General features: G+C 40.7%; 2 protein-coding genes across 2 annotated transcripts in view; one reads left to right on the top strand and one right to left on the bottom strand.

Moving 5' to 3' along the window:
* The first annotated feature begins 8,566 nt into the window (after positions 1-8,566).
* On the top strand, positions 8,567-11,123 carry LOC138021972 (uncharacterized). The gene is made up of 5 exons (XM_068868997.1): positions 8,567-8,704; positions 8,832-9,025; positions 9,107-9,179; positions 9,262-9,399; positions 10,213-11,123. Exons 2-5 carry the CDS (start codon positions 8,864-8,866, stop codon positions 10,245-10,247), a joined length of 408 nt encoding a protein of 135 aa, XP_068725098.1. The 5' UTR covers positions 8,567-8,704; positions 8,832-8,863; the 3' UTR covers positions 10,248-11,123.
* Positions 11,124-13,302: 2,179 nt separating this feature from the next.
* LOC138021971 (NSFL1 cofactor p47-like) overlaps positions 13,303-14,186 on the bottom strand; it is a 17,959-nt gene continuing 17,075 nt past the window's right edge. Inside the window, exon 11 of the mRNA XM_068868996.1 lies at positions 13,303-13,690. Within this exon, the coding sequence (XP_068725097.1) occupies positions 13,558-13,690 (133 nt within the window). The 3' untranslated portion in view covers positions 13,303-13,557. The remainder of the gene's footprint in view (positions 13,691-14,186) is intronic.

Here is a 14,186-nt window from a genome sequence, read left to right as displayed (position 1 = left end):
CGAGTTCGATAAGCTGTACTTGTCCCAAACATATTGTGACCATAGTTCACAAAACCGTTGAGTTATTTGAAAGTCTCGATCAGGTCACCACACATTGGACGCATTGAACTATGACATCAATAATTTTTGATCATCGAACGTTACAGCTGCAGCAACGAACGTAAACGTAGTCACTAAAACATGGAACGACCTAAAACCACGTACAACCACCTAAAAACCATCTACAACACCTACAACCACTGAACATGGCTGCAGAGCTGTCTTGAAAAGATGAGTTTAAAAGGAAAGACTCTTTTCAGCCGAACGTGCTGTAGTTAAAGAAATAGTTCTTTTGAAACTATAGGAATAGGAAGTCCAAGGTATAGTAAAGTATATTAAAGACTTGCAGCCATTTGTGACTGATCATTTTCAAACACCTCTTCAGCATTTCTCAGTCACCTCAGTCCGAAGTGGAGGTGCTTCGCGGTTCGGTAAATATCCACCACTAGCCAACGACACTGAGGTAAATAGTTGTTTCAGTATATACTAAAACAGTGAGATAATATAGCACAAAAAGATGATTTTAAATCATTTATTCCTGCAAAGATTACAACATCTCGCACCGGTGGCTCAGTTGGTTGAGCACCGGACCAACACTCAGGGTCTTTAAATAACTGAGGAGAAAGTGCTGCCTTTGTAACTACATCTGCCAATGGGTAGACTTTCAAGTCTTCTCAGATAAGGACGATAAGCCGGAGGTCCGTCTCACAACCCTTCCATGTTAATAATCCAGTGGGACGTAAAAGAACTCACACACTTGTCGCTAAGTGTATGGCACGTAGTTCCCGGTGGTGTGGTCTGTCTTCTATTGTGTATCATGGTTGGGAGGGTAAAAAGGGGCCACAGTAATTGGCACAAGCTGTTGTGGCGCTCTGCCAGCTTGACTGGCAAAGTTAATATTAAAAATTGCGCTCGAATTGCTTGGAGGTGAATAGCAAAGGATATCCGGAGTTTGAGTAGCCAATCAGCGCGCGCATTCAACGCTATCTCCTGTTTTAGTATATAATAATAATGTTTATTATATGACCAGCTTCGTGAGCGGGCAAGATGAACCAAATCCCGCGCTGCGATTGGCTACCCGAACGGGCAAGATGAAGCTACACTCCCCGCTCGGGATTTCTCGCTTGGTCCCCAAGATCAAAGATGATTTTTTTGGTGTTTTATTCCATATAATAAATCCTTTATTGACCAAACTTGTTTCGGCCTCGTTCTTTTTTGCGTGTTTATGGACCTCGACGCATAAACACGCAAAAAAGGAACTTGACCAATACCCAGCCATCTTGACCGAACAAGCTTGATCAATATCCCATATATGACGTAGCGGTTCAGCATGAGGTGTGTTATCAGCTAAGTAACAAGCCGGACCATTTGCTCTTGTGGCGGGGCACTGGGAAATTCCGATCGCACGCGGGGCTTCAACGCTTTCTGTGCCGGCTACCCGGGAATGACATGGTATAGACGAGGAGGGCTGCGTTCAAGGAAAACAATGAAGCAAAAACGAAAAGCAAAAACTCGTTTACATTAGAAGTCCTAAGTCTTTTGCCTGCTTAAAGTTCTGCCGGGCGAAAGGAGAAAAAAAAAAATAACAGGTACACCGTCAGAATCATGACATGAATAAGCCAGAAATACATCGGGAAGCAGAGTGAAAAAAAACCGTTTGGGATTAAATGAGTCAAGAATGTTGGTCGCATAATACTAGAACAGAAAAAGAGATTTAAAAAAGGCATAATTGGCCTGCAGTGGACGGATTATGTGTTTCGGGTATAAAATTAGCTGTCAAGGATTCGCAAATCGTTGCTGTTTTGCTGTAAAAAAAAAAAAAAAAAAAAAAAAACTAGAATCGGTCCACTTAGCAATTCTGATCGTTGAAATGAGTATTCTCACCGCAGCTTCAAATTCACCTTTATCACTCGGCGGCCATTTTGGAGTCCTTGGGGAATAAAGGCTTTGTCTTTGCATTGTCTTTGCCCGTCCAGCCTCACATTGAATGAGAGGTTCGACGGGCAAAATCTTTTGTTTGGACATTGAGTGATATGGGTCTATAAGGGAACAAACGAACGCTTTTCGAGGGTTAGTCAGTTAATACGTTTAAAGGACACAACACGTGGTTTAGCATGCACGTGTACTTATTACACAAAGAATTCTCTCAGCCAAGCATCTTTGCTATGGTTACTGACAATTAGGCGCTTCCTCGTTGTGGAGTCCGTTCTTATTCGAATAAGAGCAGACCCCACATGCAAAAGCCAATTCGCTGTCACGAAGGGCTAACGCTCGAAACGTTGGCTCGTAGTCCTGTTCCGGGACTCCCTCTTACCTCGCCCTTTAAAATGGGCCTGGAACCCGGGCGGGAAAAGAGAGAGTCCCGTATTACTTGCAGGCGCATGCTCGGAATGGGCCAATCATATTGCATTAGATGCCAGGCTGGATATCTAAATAAAGGGAACCTTGAAACTTCGACAAAAAAATCGTATATGAAAATTACTGTTCGATTTGCAGTGTCAGGAAAGAGAACATCTAAATTATGCCTCGTCGTGACCAAACGAGGAGAAAAAACCCCGATCGCAGTGATGTTGGAGAATTATTACCGAATAAATGTAAGGACTGAGAGAAGATCGCAATAAATCGATGCAAAGGCTCAACTAGTAAATATAGCATAGGATTTCATATTATCTGCAGTACTTTAGCTCTAACAATGAATTTCAGAAGGAAAGTGCTTTTAAGTAGCAACAATAAAAGCAAGGTGACACACGCTTTTAAGTAGCATTTTTCATCCTTATTAATTAATATTCACGAACAAATTCGTGACAACGCCCGAATAATCGATGTTTGACTATGCATAAATATGTATAAATTTAGTAGGATCATTATTTCTTCATCATTGCGTTATCAACATAAACTGGTGTGTAAAGAAACAATTAGTCCAGGTTGTGATTTAATTTCGTTTAACTTTTTACCTAACTTTATCAGGAATAATGCTCAGTTTTTCTGTGATGCAATCGTCTTTTAGTTTTTCCGATATGAAAATCATTGCAGTCTCAACAGGCAGCTCTACATAAAACCTTAGCCATTTGGCCACGGCCACGGCTTGCAGGGAAAGAAGGATTTAATGCGACGAGTGCTTTGAAAAAATTATTCTGAGGAAAAATTAATAGTCTGAGTAAATTACTCTACTCTAATTACTCAAGAAAAAATACTCTGTTTGTCACCGGTGTTTGTGTATTATTCCTGAAAAAACTGAGAGTATTTACAACATTTTTTACCTGACTGTTGTATATTGCGTATCCAAACAATTTGTCTCCGATTTTGAAAAAAATTGGTAGGCCTAAACTCCTGAAACAATCACAGTTTCAATAATTACTGTGCAACTCAATATATGTTCTTTGCACTGGATCAGTGCAATTATCACATAACTAGACAGACAGACAGAAGAAATGAACAATAAACAAGAGTTCCAGCAGGAGATTTATTAGTCTTCGTCGAGCGATTCACATCCACGACCTACAGTATATTTGTAAGTTTCAAGGAGTCTCGGGAGAGCAATTAAATCTAAATTTGATATTTTTCTGCGCCAACATCATGCAGCTGTTCAGTTGGGTTTCAGGCACGAAATTCCATACTTTCGTATGTCATCCATGTGATCTTCCACGATAGGGACTCACGATAAGAAGGACTGATTTACAATTAACATCGGACTCGGATGGAAGAAAATCGCAAACCTATTAAAGGAACAACCATGTAGCAAACAGACTTGCCAAATCCTGTTGCAGGTTTAACAAAACCATCATTACCGGTAACGACTGCATGAATAGCTTGCAGTTGTTCCGCCTTAAGCTCAAAGGTAAAGTGGCATTTCTTAAACGCGAAATCAATTGCCTCCAGAAACTTGGCGTTATAATTTCCTTTCACATTATCCCCATAAATCCAGTGTAAAAGCACTCGGAATAAACTATTCCCAAATAAGGAATCTTTTTCCAAATATGGTTTTTCCCCCAGTTTTGGGGGAAAAAATGGCGTCATTCCGAGCATGCGCCTGCAAGTAATACAGGACTCTCTCTTTTCCCGCCTGGGTTCCAGCTCCATTTTCAGGGCGGGGTAAGAGGGAGTCCCGGAACAGGACTAGTTGGCTCCTAGACCACTTTTATAAATGGCAACACAGAACCTCACGCTTAAAAAGAGTTTAATGCAAGGGTCAAATGTCGTCACGTGCTTCTCCGTTCTGATTGGTTACAGCTGCCTAATTAAAGCAGAGGCAGTGTGGCCCAGTGGTTAAGGCGCTTGCCTTGAGATCCGGAGATCCCGGGTTCAAGACACGCTCTGACCACTCGCTGAATTTGTTCCTGGTAGTCCCTGGTGCAACTTCCCAGCTGTTCTTGTAAATAGCCAACTGGTTTGCCTCCGGCCAGTTGGGATTCTTAAGAGTTGTTGTTGTTGTTGTGTTCTGTTGTTTCGTTGATTGTGTTTCATTGGCCCTGAAAAGCCCCAATGGGGAGCGGTCAATTATTGTAATGTAAAGCCAATATGTCCCTCGCCAAGGATACTAACTGAAAATGGCGCCAACCCAAGTAAAAGAAATCTAATTAATAAGATCCACGGGCTTTATCTCCTGGAAAAAGTATATTTAGAAACCGTTTTCTTTCAGGTGATTTTACTTATTGAGAGACTGGGAAGGCCAGACGGCATATTTTTCCGGCCCGAGGCAGTGCGCAATGACCGTGGGCCATCTACCGTGGTTACGGCCTTAGCCTCGCGCGGGTTTTTCGGCTCACCCTCATACCGGGGGTTTTCTCATTAGTTTTACAATGAAAGCCCGCGCGGGACCGTACGGCTCATATGATAAATCGGCTCACATGGCTCGACGAAAACACTTGATTTGTTTTGGCCTTTCAATCCAAACGCACTCTCGTACTTTAAAATTAACAAATTAAAAAAAAATCGATACGAAGTTACATTTAAATCAATCAAAAATGTAGTCTGTTCACTCTTACTAGAAAGTAATCAATTAGACCGAGATTAGTGTTGTTAGACCGAAAAAGTTTGTAATATCCACGTCCTTTCTGGTGCTACGCCGTGCAAGAACTGATTAGTTTGAGTAAATACCAAACGTACGCAAGGGAACGTTGCTAAATGCGCACTCATCTCATTTTAAAAAACAAGAGACGTGTAGCAATCCCCGCAAATTTAATACAGATTTCCTCAGTTTCCCGGTGCTGCAATCCCTCAACTAGATAAAGAAATCATCCGATTATTCCTCTCCTCAATGCTCAAGATCTGTCATTTTGGACAATGCTACCTGTGATGTTGTGAACTATAGTGAACCCTGATTTAATGCGACCGATAAAAGTCACTAAGTGTCCTCTCAACGAAAGACACCTTGGGTTGTTAACTTGAAGACAAAAGAAAGTGATCGAACAGATCTTGCGAAACAAAAGGCTTTGTCCACATTGATGAAGAGAATATGAATCTTAGCTCTTTATTTACAAAGACTGCTCAATAAGAGACATCATTCAATTGGTATTGACGGTCGTGTTATTGTGCTAATTTAACTGACATCTTTTACTTTTGTCAGAACAAGCGATATAGAAATAAGAATATGACAAGGCCGATGGTAGTAATTAACAAATGACAGAGATCAACTCGAGAGAATCATGCAGGCTCCAGTTGTTCAAAAAGTGGAGAACGCTACCCACCAGGCCCAGGTTGCTCGAAGCATGGTGTACGCTAACCAGCGTTAAATCCCATGGAAACCTATTGGTTTTGATACCTCTTACCCAACGGCTAGCGCAAACCAAACTTCGAGCAACCGGCTCCAGATCAGATATATCACTATCCACTGGATAGCGCAAATGATTAGTTTCGCTATGTCTTATCTACTGGAGAGTTACTTATCCGGTGGATAGCCCTATCGATCGTTTGAAAAACTGACCCCAGATCTACAAAGAGCACGAAAAAGGTTACTATGGTAAAATCAATACCTTCACGCGTAACAGCAATATAACTCAGTGATACCTCCAGTAATTACATTTTAGAAACAACGAAACTGCTGATTTTTCATCTGCATATATACAATTAGCTTTTTCTCGAGGGAAACAACGTGCGTTGATAATTCGACAATTCTTGCGTCTGGCACCCAATAGAACAGAACAGAGTTATCACGTAATCAGCCATGAGGCCGAACGCGCGGACGAGAAGCGCTTCACGTCACGCGCGCAACAGCACATGCCAGTGTAAGAGGCTCGCCTCGATTTCGTTTTTCGTTGAAACAGGAAGTCACGAAGCCCGGGTGAAAGACTGTGTTTTATCTGCACAATTCAATTTCAACAACTTTATTCCTGGCATCCTTTTAAATCCTCTATGTGAAAGAGTTTGTCGGTGTGATGACCACCAACAACAACAATAATCGACAAATGATTTCTTTTAGCATAGCTGCGATAAAAGAAAAAGTCTTCACACTATATACAGACAGGCTCAGTAAAAACGGAAGAAAAACGAGACAAACTATTGTACTACAATTTGGTAAATGAAATTCTTCCCTTCCGTTCTGCCAGTAGTTTGAGGACCTAGTTGAATGAAAATTGTCCCTAAACATATAAGATGTGCCGATCTTAATCAAAGGCCCCAACATTTTGCGGTGTTCAGTATCAGACCAGCTGAAAAATCCTCTTATTTCTCGTCCGTAAAAGAGGCTGTGTCGCAATTAGACTTCCGAAAAAAGAGAATATCGTTTTAATTGTCTACTTGCAATGTTAAATTTGAATAACTAAGAGGAGAGTCTCGAGTAAAATTATGAAAATAACTGAGCAAACGAAATAGTAGTTTATTCGCTTTGGTCTTTTACCGAATCGGAAATAATATCTTTTTCGGGAGTTAAGCTGGTTCGCAATTTATAGAAGTTCCTAGGAAAACAATTCAATGAACCATTAGGCGGAACTTTGAAGAAATTGAAATACATCATTATTTGACAGCAACTCCATTTTCAACTGCTGTAAAACCTGCTCGAAGAAAACTGCCACAAGAAACTGAAGAAAGCTCACGGTAGCGAATTCATGAAAGAAAATTTTCCTCCAGAATTACCTCAGCCGCTTTAAAGTTGACGAAAACAGTTTTTGGAGAAAACGTACCCACTGTTCACAAAAAAAGCAGCAGATCCCCCGTGTTACTTATAAGAGGATGCTCGCATATGTAATCAAAGCAAGAAGCTCAACTAACAGATCACGCCGGGCGAATTGCGTGTTCAGTGTGAAGAAAAGAAAATTGGCAACATTTAAGCCAGAGCTCTCGACAATCGAAAGCAGGGATTAAGAAAAAAGAGAAATGTAATTAAGACCCTCCCATGTCTTAAGGACGCTTTTCTTCAAATGTTAAGTGTTTTCTATCTCAATCATCAAATAAAATCATCATTATAATTTTATTTCGGCAAAAAAGGCAAACTGTAGCATTGCGGGCGCTTTACAAGAAAATCATTAAATTAAATCACAAGGTAAAAAAAGGAAAATGAATCTTTGACAAAAATAGCCTTCACAAATTAGCCATAAACATTGTTATTGCCATACTTGAGGCAATGAGGAAACCCTTGATTTATTTTTTTCCCGAAAAGAAAAAATGTCGTGCGACATAACTGGACGAACAAGATGTTTTTCATCAATTGTTTAGTCGGCCACCAGAAAAAAGCGAGATCGAGCGTCTTTCTTTCTTGTTGCTACCTGAGCTAGCATTTAACCTCTGCAGCTGTATACAAAACACGTGTTTATCTCTCAAAAACAAAAGGAAAATGTAGCAACAAAAATGCTATCTAGCTACACAAAACGCGAAAGTTTCACAGGGAAGAGAACAAAGTTGGCATATGGCAAGAAATTTAAACTCGACCAGTTTTCTTGGGTCAAAATCTTCACCAAGAAGTAAGCGATTCAAAAAAGCAAAAGACAGCTGTGCTGACATATATCAGTAGATCCACTAGCAATTCGACCACGGAGTGAAAGGAGAGCTTATGAAAGTTTAATTTTAGCAAGCAATTTTCTTGGCTATTCCTATGGTAATACTCTTTTTTCTTTGGACATAAAAGCGAAAATAAGCTATGGAAACGACAGTGCTCTCTTGTCAATGCGCTGAATATAATGTGAAAAAAATTCTTAGTGGCTTTTTGGTTCTAGGTAACGCTCTAGGGCTGACTGGAATTCCAGCTAAACCACCACATTTCACTTTCAGTGTCGCTTCAACGATCTTATCTCTACACAAGCTCACACAAACAGCTTTTTCCTCTAACGTCACGCACAATTTTTTTCGTTGAGATGGGATTTCCAAAGCTGCTACGGTTTAACAGGGTTAATTTTACTCCTCGAAACAAGAAAGAAAAGCGAAGAAAAATGAGAAAAATACACTAAACTTCATTAACTACCGTACCCGTTGCGCCGTAGTCAGTCGTCATCGACGGTGATTGGTCAACACAAAGCGATATTTAATTGTTAACCGGGCAAGCTCGCTTGGTGATTGGTTAAAACTAGTTGTGTTTATAGTCCATTGTCTTGTCGGCCGTTACAGGTGAATTGTGCTATTGTAATTTCGGTAATTTATAGTTAGCGCCAGAAGAGAGGGCCTTTCAGTCATTCGCTTGCAAGCCTGAGAAGAGACAAGACAAGAACGCTTACTGCTCTCACAAGACAACCTTTCGGTAAAAAACTCCTTGATTTGTAATATCTTATCACTCGTTTGTTCCAAAGCACTTTTTTAGAGGCGTTCTCGTGGAATCTTGCCTTGCCGGTAAAGCATATTCCCATCTCTTACTCATCACTTTCCAGGCTCAAAAGCAATAACCCCGCAGTTTGATAAAATGTTTAGCAACGAGAACAACAGTGAGAAAGAGCACCAAGACTTAAGAAGTCGGGAAATTAGAAAATGTATCCGGAACTACAAGAAACAGATGAAATCGCTGGAGTATTCTCGGCTACGATCCCTGGTTCCATCGACGGCATCAAGGCCGCGTGTTTCGAAGGTAAGGAATCGCTATAAAACATGCTCCGGAGTTTCCGAGACATTCCAAGATATGAAACCTGTTTTTTCTCGTGCGTTTCAGATCGAAGTCATCGAAGAAGCGATCAAATACATCGCCTACCTTCAAGACACCCTGAACGCGCGTTTCGAAGAAAGTAGGTGCAGATGAAATGTTCTGGAACTTGACTGGACAAATTTGAGCGCAAAATTTAAACTTCGGTAATTTTTTTCACGCAGACAACAGCCACGAGGAAGCTCCCCTGCGCACAGAGAACGAAACAAGGCCCAGAATCGTCAAGCAAAAAAGACAACGTTTCGCTTCATATATGATTAAAACCCAAAGACACACTCTTCCAGCGCGGCGAAAATTTTCAAGTAAGTTTGCAGAAATCTGTGTATTTCTTTTTGCTGTCCGAAAATTAGAAGAGTAGTGAGAGGCACTCATATCGGGCTCCTCTGTGACTTGGCTTCCAGCGCAAAAGAAATGAAATTTCGTGAAGAAAAATTGGTCGAATCAATTTTTTTCATCCGGTAGTTTGGTTGGAAAATGCAGCTGCACCTTTAAAAAACAACATATGTCCCTTTGAGGCGAGCTGCACCTGGCATTTGGTTCAAAATAAAGTTCCCTCGCATTTAACATAAATCTCTCCTTAAACCCTCCAGAACAGGTTAAAGCTTACAACAAGCTTAGTAATTCCACTTTGTAGTTTTAAAGAATTTTTTTTGACCAAATAAGTAACTTTTACTCGCCACTTTCTCGGTCACCAAGTAACCACTTTGGCCGAGGATGTATTTTGACCCTATACATGGAAATAAATATTCCAATATTATATTAAAACCTTTCAGCTTATTAAAATAAAATCGGCAATTTACATATCTCTTTTCTGGGAGAACCAAGAGCTGTTTTATGTCTATTGCTACATCGTTAAAATGTATATCTTTTTTTTCTTCTTCCATTGCACGTGAGTAGATCCCGAGCATAATCTATAGTTTGCCAATGAAAATAGTAGTATGATAATAGAATTACTCTTTCATGTGGGGCGCTGAAAAAGTTTAGAAAGTACAAAATATTAATGCGTTCATTTATTGCACATTATGTCGTACGAAGAGTAAACAATTTCGCGCTATTAAAAGCGAACATGAGAAAGATTCTTATCCGCTCTCTTCTAAATGTTTCTTATTTTGCAGAACAAACCAACACAGAAAGTGAAAGTCAAAGATAGAACAGTGCAGAGGGCCGAATACCGAACAATATACGACGCACAAACTGGAAAATCCAGACGTCACAACTGCATGACAGAGCTCCATTAAAAGAAAAATAGCGATGTTCAGCAGCAACTGGGGGAAGCCTCCACATTTCTGTAGTCCAATATCAAAGTTTAGGTTGGCAAATGAAAGAAAAAAGCTAAAGCCAGATTTATATGGCGAATTCGGTAGACTTGGCTACAATTGTAGGTAAATCGATTTATGTTCGCTCAAGCCAAGAAGAGTTGTTCAACATACAGATCACAAATGAATTTCAGAATGTTCCGATCGGATCTATGAAATTTAAACTTTTCTCACAGCAGCGTGCAGCAGAAAATACCAGTTTCTACGCAATTAGTTTTGACAATTACTGGAGTAAATCTTGACAATTTATTTAATACACAGAACTGACTTTGATTAAGAATTGAAAAGTGGAGGCTTTTCCCTTCTAAAGGGTGCGAATGATGAAGGCGGGTCGCTGGAATTTTGTTCCGGGTTTTCACCCCGTTCATAAAAATAAACGGGTTTCGCAACCGGAAGCAGCTTATCCTCCCTTTCTCTTTCCAAAGAGAAAACGGTTTTCATTCTCTAGTTTCAAATCATAAATAGCCAGGAAGTTTCGATGTAAGAATCATTCGAAAGAGAAATAACAGGAAATAGAAAAATCTCATGCTACGTTAAGCTTGACCATAAATGACTGACACGTTGGAAGCGGGAAATTTAACCACTGAAGCGTAGGTTTTAGTTGATAAAAAAAGACGAAAGCGGAACACGTTATATATCTGCTGCTGCGAAACAATTGTATTGGGATGAAATACAAAAGAAAAATAAATTCACTAAATGCTGAAATCTAACCATTTCAAGAGTGGTTAATTGTCAAATCACAGCATAGAAAGCGAAACTCCGGAACTCGTTCTTTAGTCCTTCGCCATTTTCTCTTTTCTGTATTTTCGTTCTTCTCGGCAATTTACCAGTTGACATGTTTCTCCCTCAATATAATATCGCATTTCGAGGAAAATAAAGCAAATTTATTTGAAAGATAGGTGAACACTCTACATTAATAAAGATGTCGCTGAGCACCTAGCTCCAATTTTTTCGCACTTTACACGATTTAAAAAAGACTTCTTTCCGATATGCACTGACGACGTTTTTCCTCCCTTCTTTCCATTTACTGTCCTGACTATAAGAGAGGGATCCCATACAATTCGCGCAGAAGCAAGCAAACAAGCCTGTGGCGAGAAGCACGCGCTTAGTTGGATGGACAAGTACGGGAGGCCCGCGCAGGGAGAACGCGTTTTGAACGCAGAAGACCGAGGTCTGCACGAACTGCTGAGTGCCCCCGTGCTCTCAATCAAGGGCGGGTCCGGGGAGGGGGGGGGGGGTGAATAGGGTGGCTAGCCACCCTCCATTTTGGCTCCTTTGCTTTGAAGTCAATTGAATTTTTTTGGTTGATAAATAAATTAAATTACAAATTTTTACAACCTTACAATATGAAGTTTTATGATTTCAAATCTGGACGGCCTCTCTCTTCGCATAGGGTCACAGGATGTATTGAGGTACCACCGAAGTATTTGATTCTTTCGGAATTACGAGGGAAATGGGTGAAGTAAAATGTCCATCTCTGAAATTTTGAGTTTTGTTATCTCACATTAACTTTTTTCAGCGCATGGATGTGATGAAGCTTTCAAAAAACCGTAGAAACAGCTACATCCAGCAATGAAGTTGTCCCTCTGCCGGCTTTGTAATACCAAGGCCGAAAATAGTAGGGAGCTTAAGCGCGCGTGTTTTTGAGACGCGGACGGCAACCGGAAGAGAACATTTCGCGAGCCAGGGAAGTGGTGTCTCCCAGATTTTTATACTCATCATCTCTAATGGAGAAAAGAAACATGGCAATGAAATGTGTTTGTGTGAAGACAAGTTAAAAGGGAAAACAGCTCACTTCCGGTTGCCGTCCGCGTCTCAAACACGCGCGTGCTTAAGTTCCCTAGAGACCATATTCCACGTGGTAGTAGGACCGGAAGTCCACGATTTGCTGAAATCATCACGGTTAGTTTTTCTTACTTGCATTACAATGTAATCTAACGTGGGTGAGAGGCAATTTCGGGTTAAAACTACAAAATAGCACGAAATTGCCTCACATACATGCTAGATTATATTGCAATGCACACGACAAAAACTAGCCGTGAAAAGGGCTATTCATGAAACCAGGCAGGTCTTTATTTACAGTACTGACTGAAAGTTCGCTTGTTCCGTTTCTCTCACCACCCATGCAGGCTTGTGAAGAAATCTAATCGTCGCTTATTTACGCGCAAGCTCGTGTTCCAGACCAAAAAACCGAAGGGAAGGGCCAAGAAGTAACACACCTCGTTCACTCCTCATGGATAAAGGGGTTTTGTTTCTAAAGAAACACGCACGAATTAAACGGTCATTGTTTTATCGTTCGCACTGAAGTTTCTCATGTTTTGGAAAAACGTACTTCTGCGGACTTGTGCACACATTGAGTAATAGATATAGAACTGAGGAAACAAGAGTTTCACCAAGTTCACCATGAAACGCACAAGAAGCCGCACTAAAACAAGCCGAAAACGCTTGAAAGCAGCTTCAATCTTTAAGCATTGCAATATTTCGTGTGACAAGTCGTCCACCAGAACAAATCTCTATACGGCAATCTTTTGATTTGAAGCATAAATGCTGGTGCGTGAAACTTTTTCGGTTACACGAGGAAATAAAAATTGCTGAACAAGACATTCGCCTGTGTGGACGCGGCATTTGTCACCAATTACCATATTGATTGCACTGAACGATCCGGGCGGGAGAGGCTTTCGTTTTAAGAGTCTGGATTAACAGTTTTTTTTTTTGTCAAGGACGCCAAACTCATTATATTGTCGGGCGATAGCGATCACGTCCAACCAAAAACTCCACCCAATAATTAGACGAAAAAACTCCTAGTTTTTCAGCTGAAGAGAAATTTAAAGAGAAATTTGAAAAAAAAAAAACCAATAACTTAGGCCTAATCAAAAGAAATTAAACATGTTGTTCAGACATCGTTTTATTTCACGGGAGAAATACTTAAAAGAAGAATTTCGCGTTAAAATAACTTATTGGCTTCAACTACGATAAAAGTTCAGTGAAATTAACTCTAGTTCATGTCATTATTTCCGTCAGCTGGGATGGCCAATAGGAAAGCTGACCAGTTTAAGCACGTGACACCAGACACGCGCCGATCTCGTGCTCCTGGGTTTCCCCAGGTTCCCGCTGCCACTCTTTCCAGCTAGTCCCAGGTCTCCTTTACTTGAAACGTTGGACAATAACTGCATTCAAGAGGTTTGCTTGCGCCAGAGTTTGTCCTTCATCGGTTAATTCCTTATTTGGGAAAGTCAGCAAGAGAACAAAGTTCCGTGTCGCCATCTGTGGTCTTGAGCTTTGCGTGAAACGGCGTCAGTAAAGGAAAATTCGTAAAGCGTATAACGGCGGTAAAAGTAATCGATTCCGTAACTAGCGGGATAATTTATCGCGGGATCATTTTAACAAGCGCGAGTAAATTGCTGTTCTCTCCGTTGCGTTTTGGCCGTGAGTGGTATTGTGGTGACGAGTGTTATTTTCGCGCGACTTCGGTGTCTCTCGCATTCGCGGCGAGGCGAGAAACTATCCTGCTAGCAACGCAGCTCATAAAAATGGGTCAACACATGCCAACAACTCTCACGGAAACGTTAATAGGGTATTTTAACAGCTTCTATTGCATTTAAGTCATTAATTTGAGTAAATTTTGAGTCACTGTTTTTGTTAGCCTTTTGCTTTCGGAATGGATAGAAAGCCAATCCGCAAGTTTTTTTTACGAGTTTAAGTGGTCGCATAGCAATACGTGATTTTCAGACAAGTGCAAGTGTATTTCAGTGGCTGAATCTACAATTTGAAAA

This window comes from Montipora capricornis, chromosome 10, assembly GCF_036669925.1.
Source record: "Montipora capricornis isolate CH-2021 chromosome 10, ASM3666992v2, whole genome shotgun sequence".
NCBI lineage: Eukaryota > Metazoa > Cnidaria > Anthozoa > Scleractinia > Acroporidae > Montipora > Montipora capricornis.
The sequence above is the reverse complement of the archived record's forward strand: the minus strand, read 5'-3'. Positions and strand labels throughout refer to the sequence as shown.

Coding starts and splice junctions, on each gene's coding strand:
- LOC138021972 (XM_068868997.1), top strand. CDS start 8,864: ATGTTTAGCAACGAGAACAACAGTGAGAAAGAGCACCAAGACTTAAGA. Junction 9,180..9,261: donor GAACGCGCGTTTCGAAGAAA/GTAGGTGCAGAT, acceptor TTTTTCACGCAG/ACAACAGCCACGAGGAAGCT. Junction 9,400..10,212: donor AGCGCGGCGAAAATTTTCAA/GTAAGTTTGCAG, acceptor CTTATTTTGCAG/AACAAACCAACACAGAAAGT.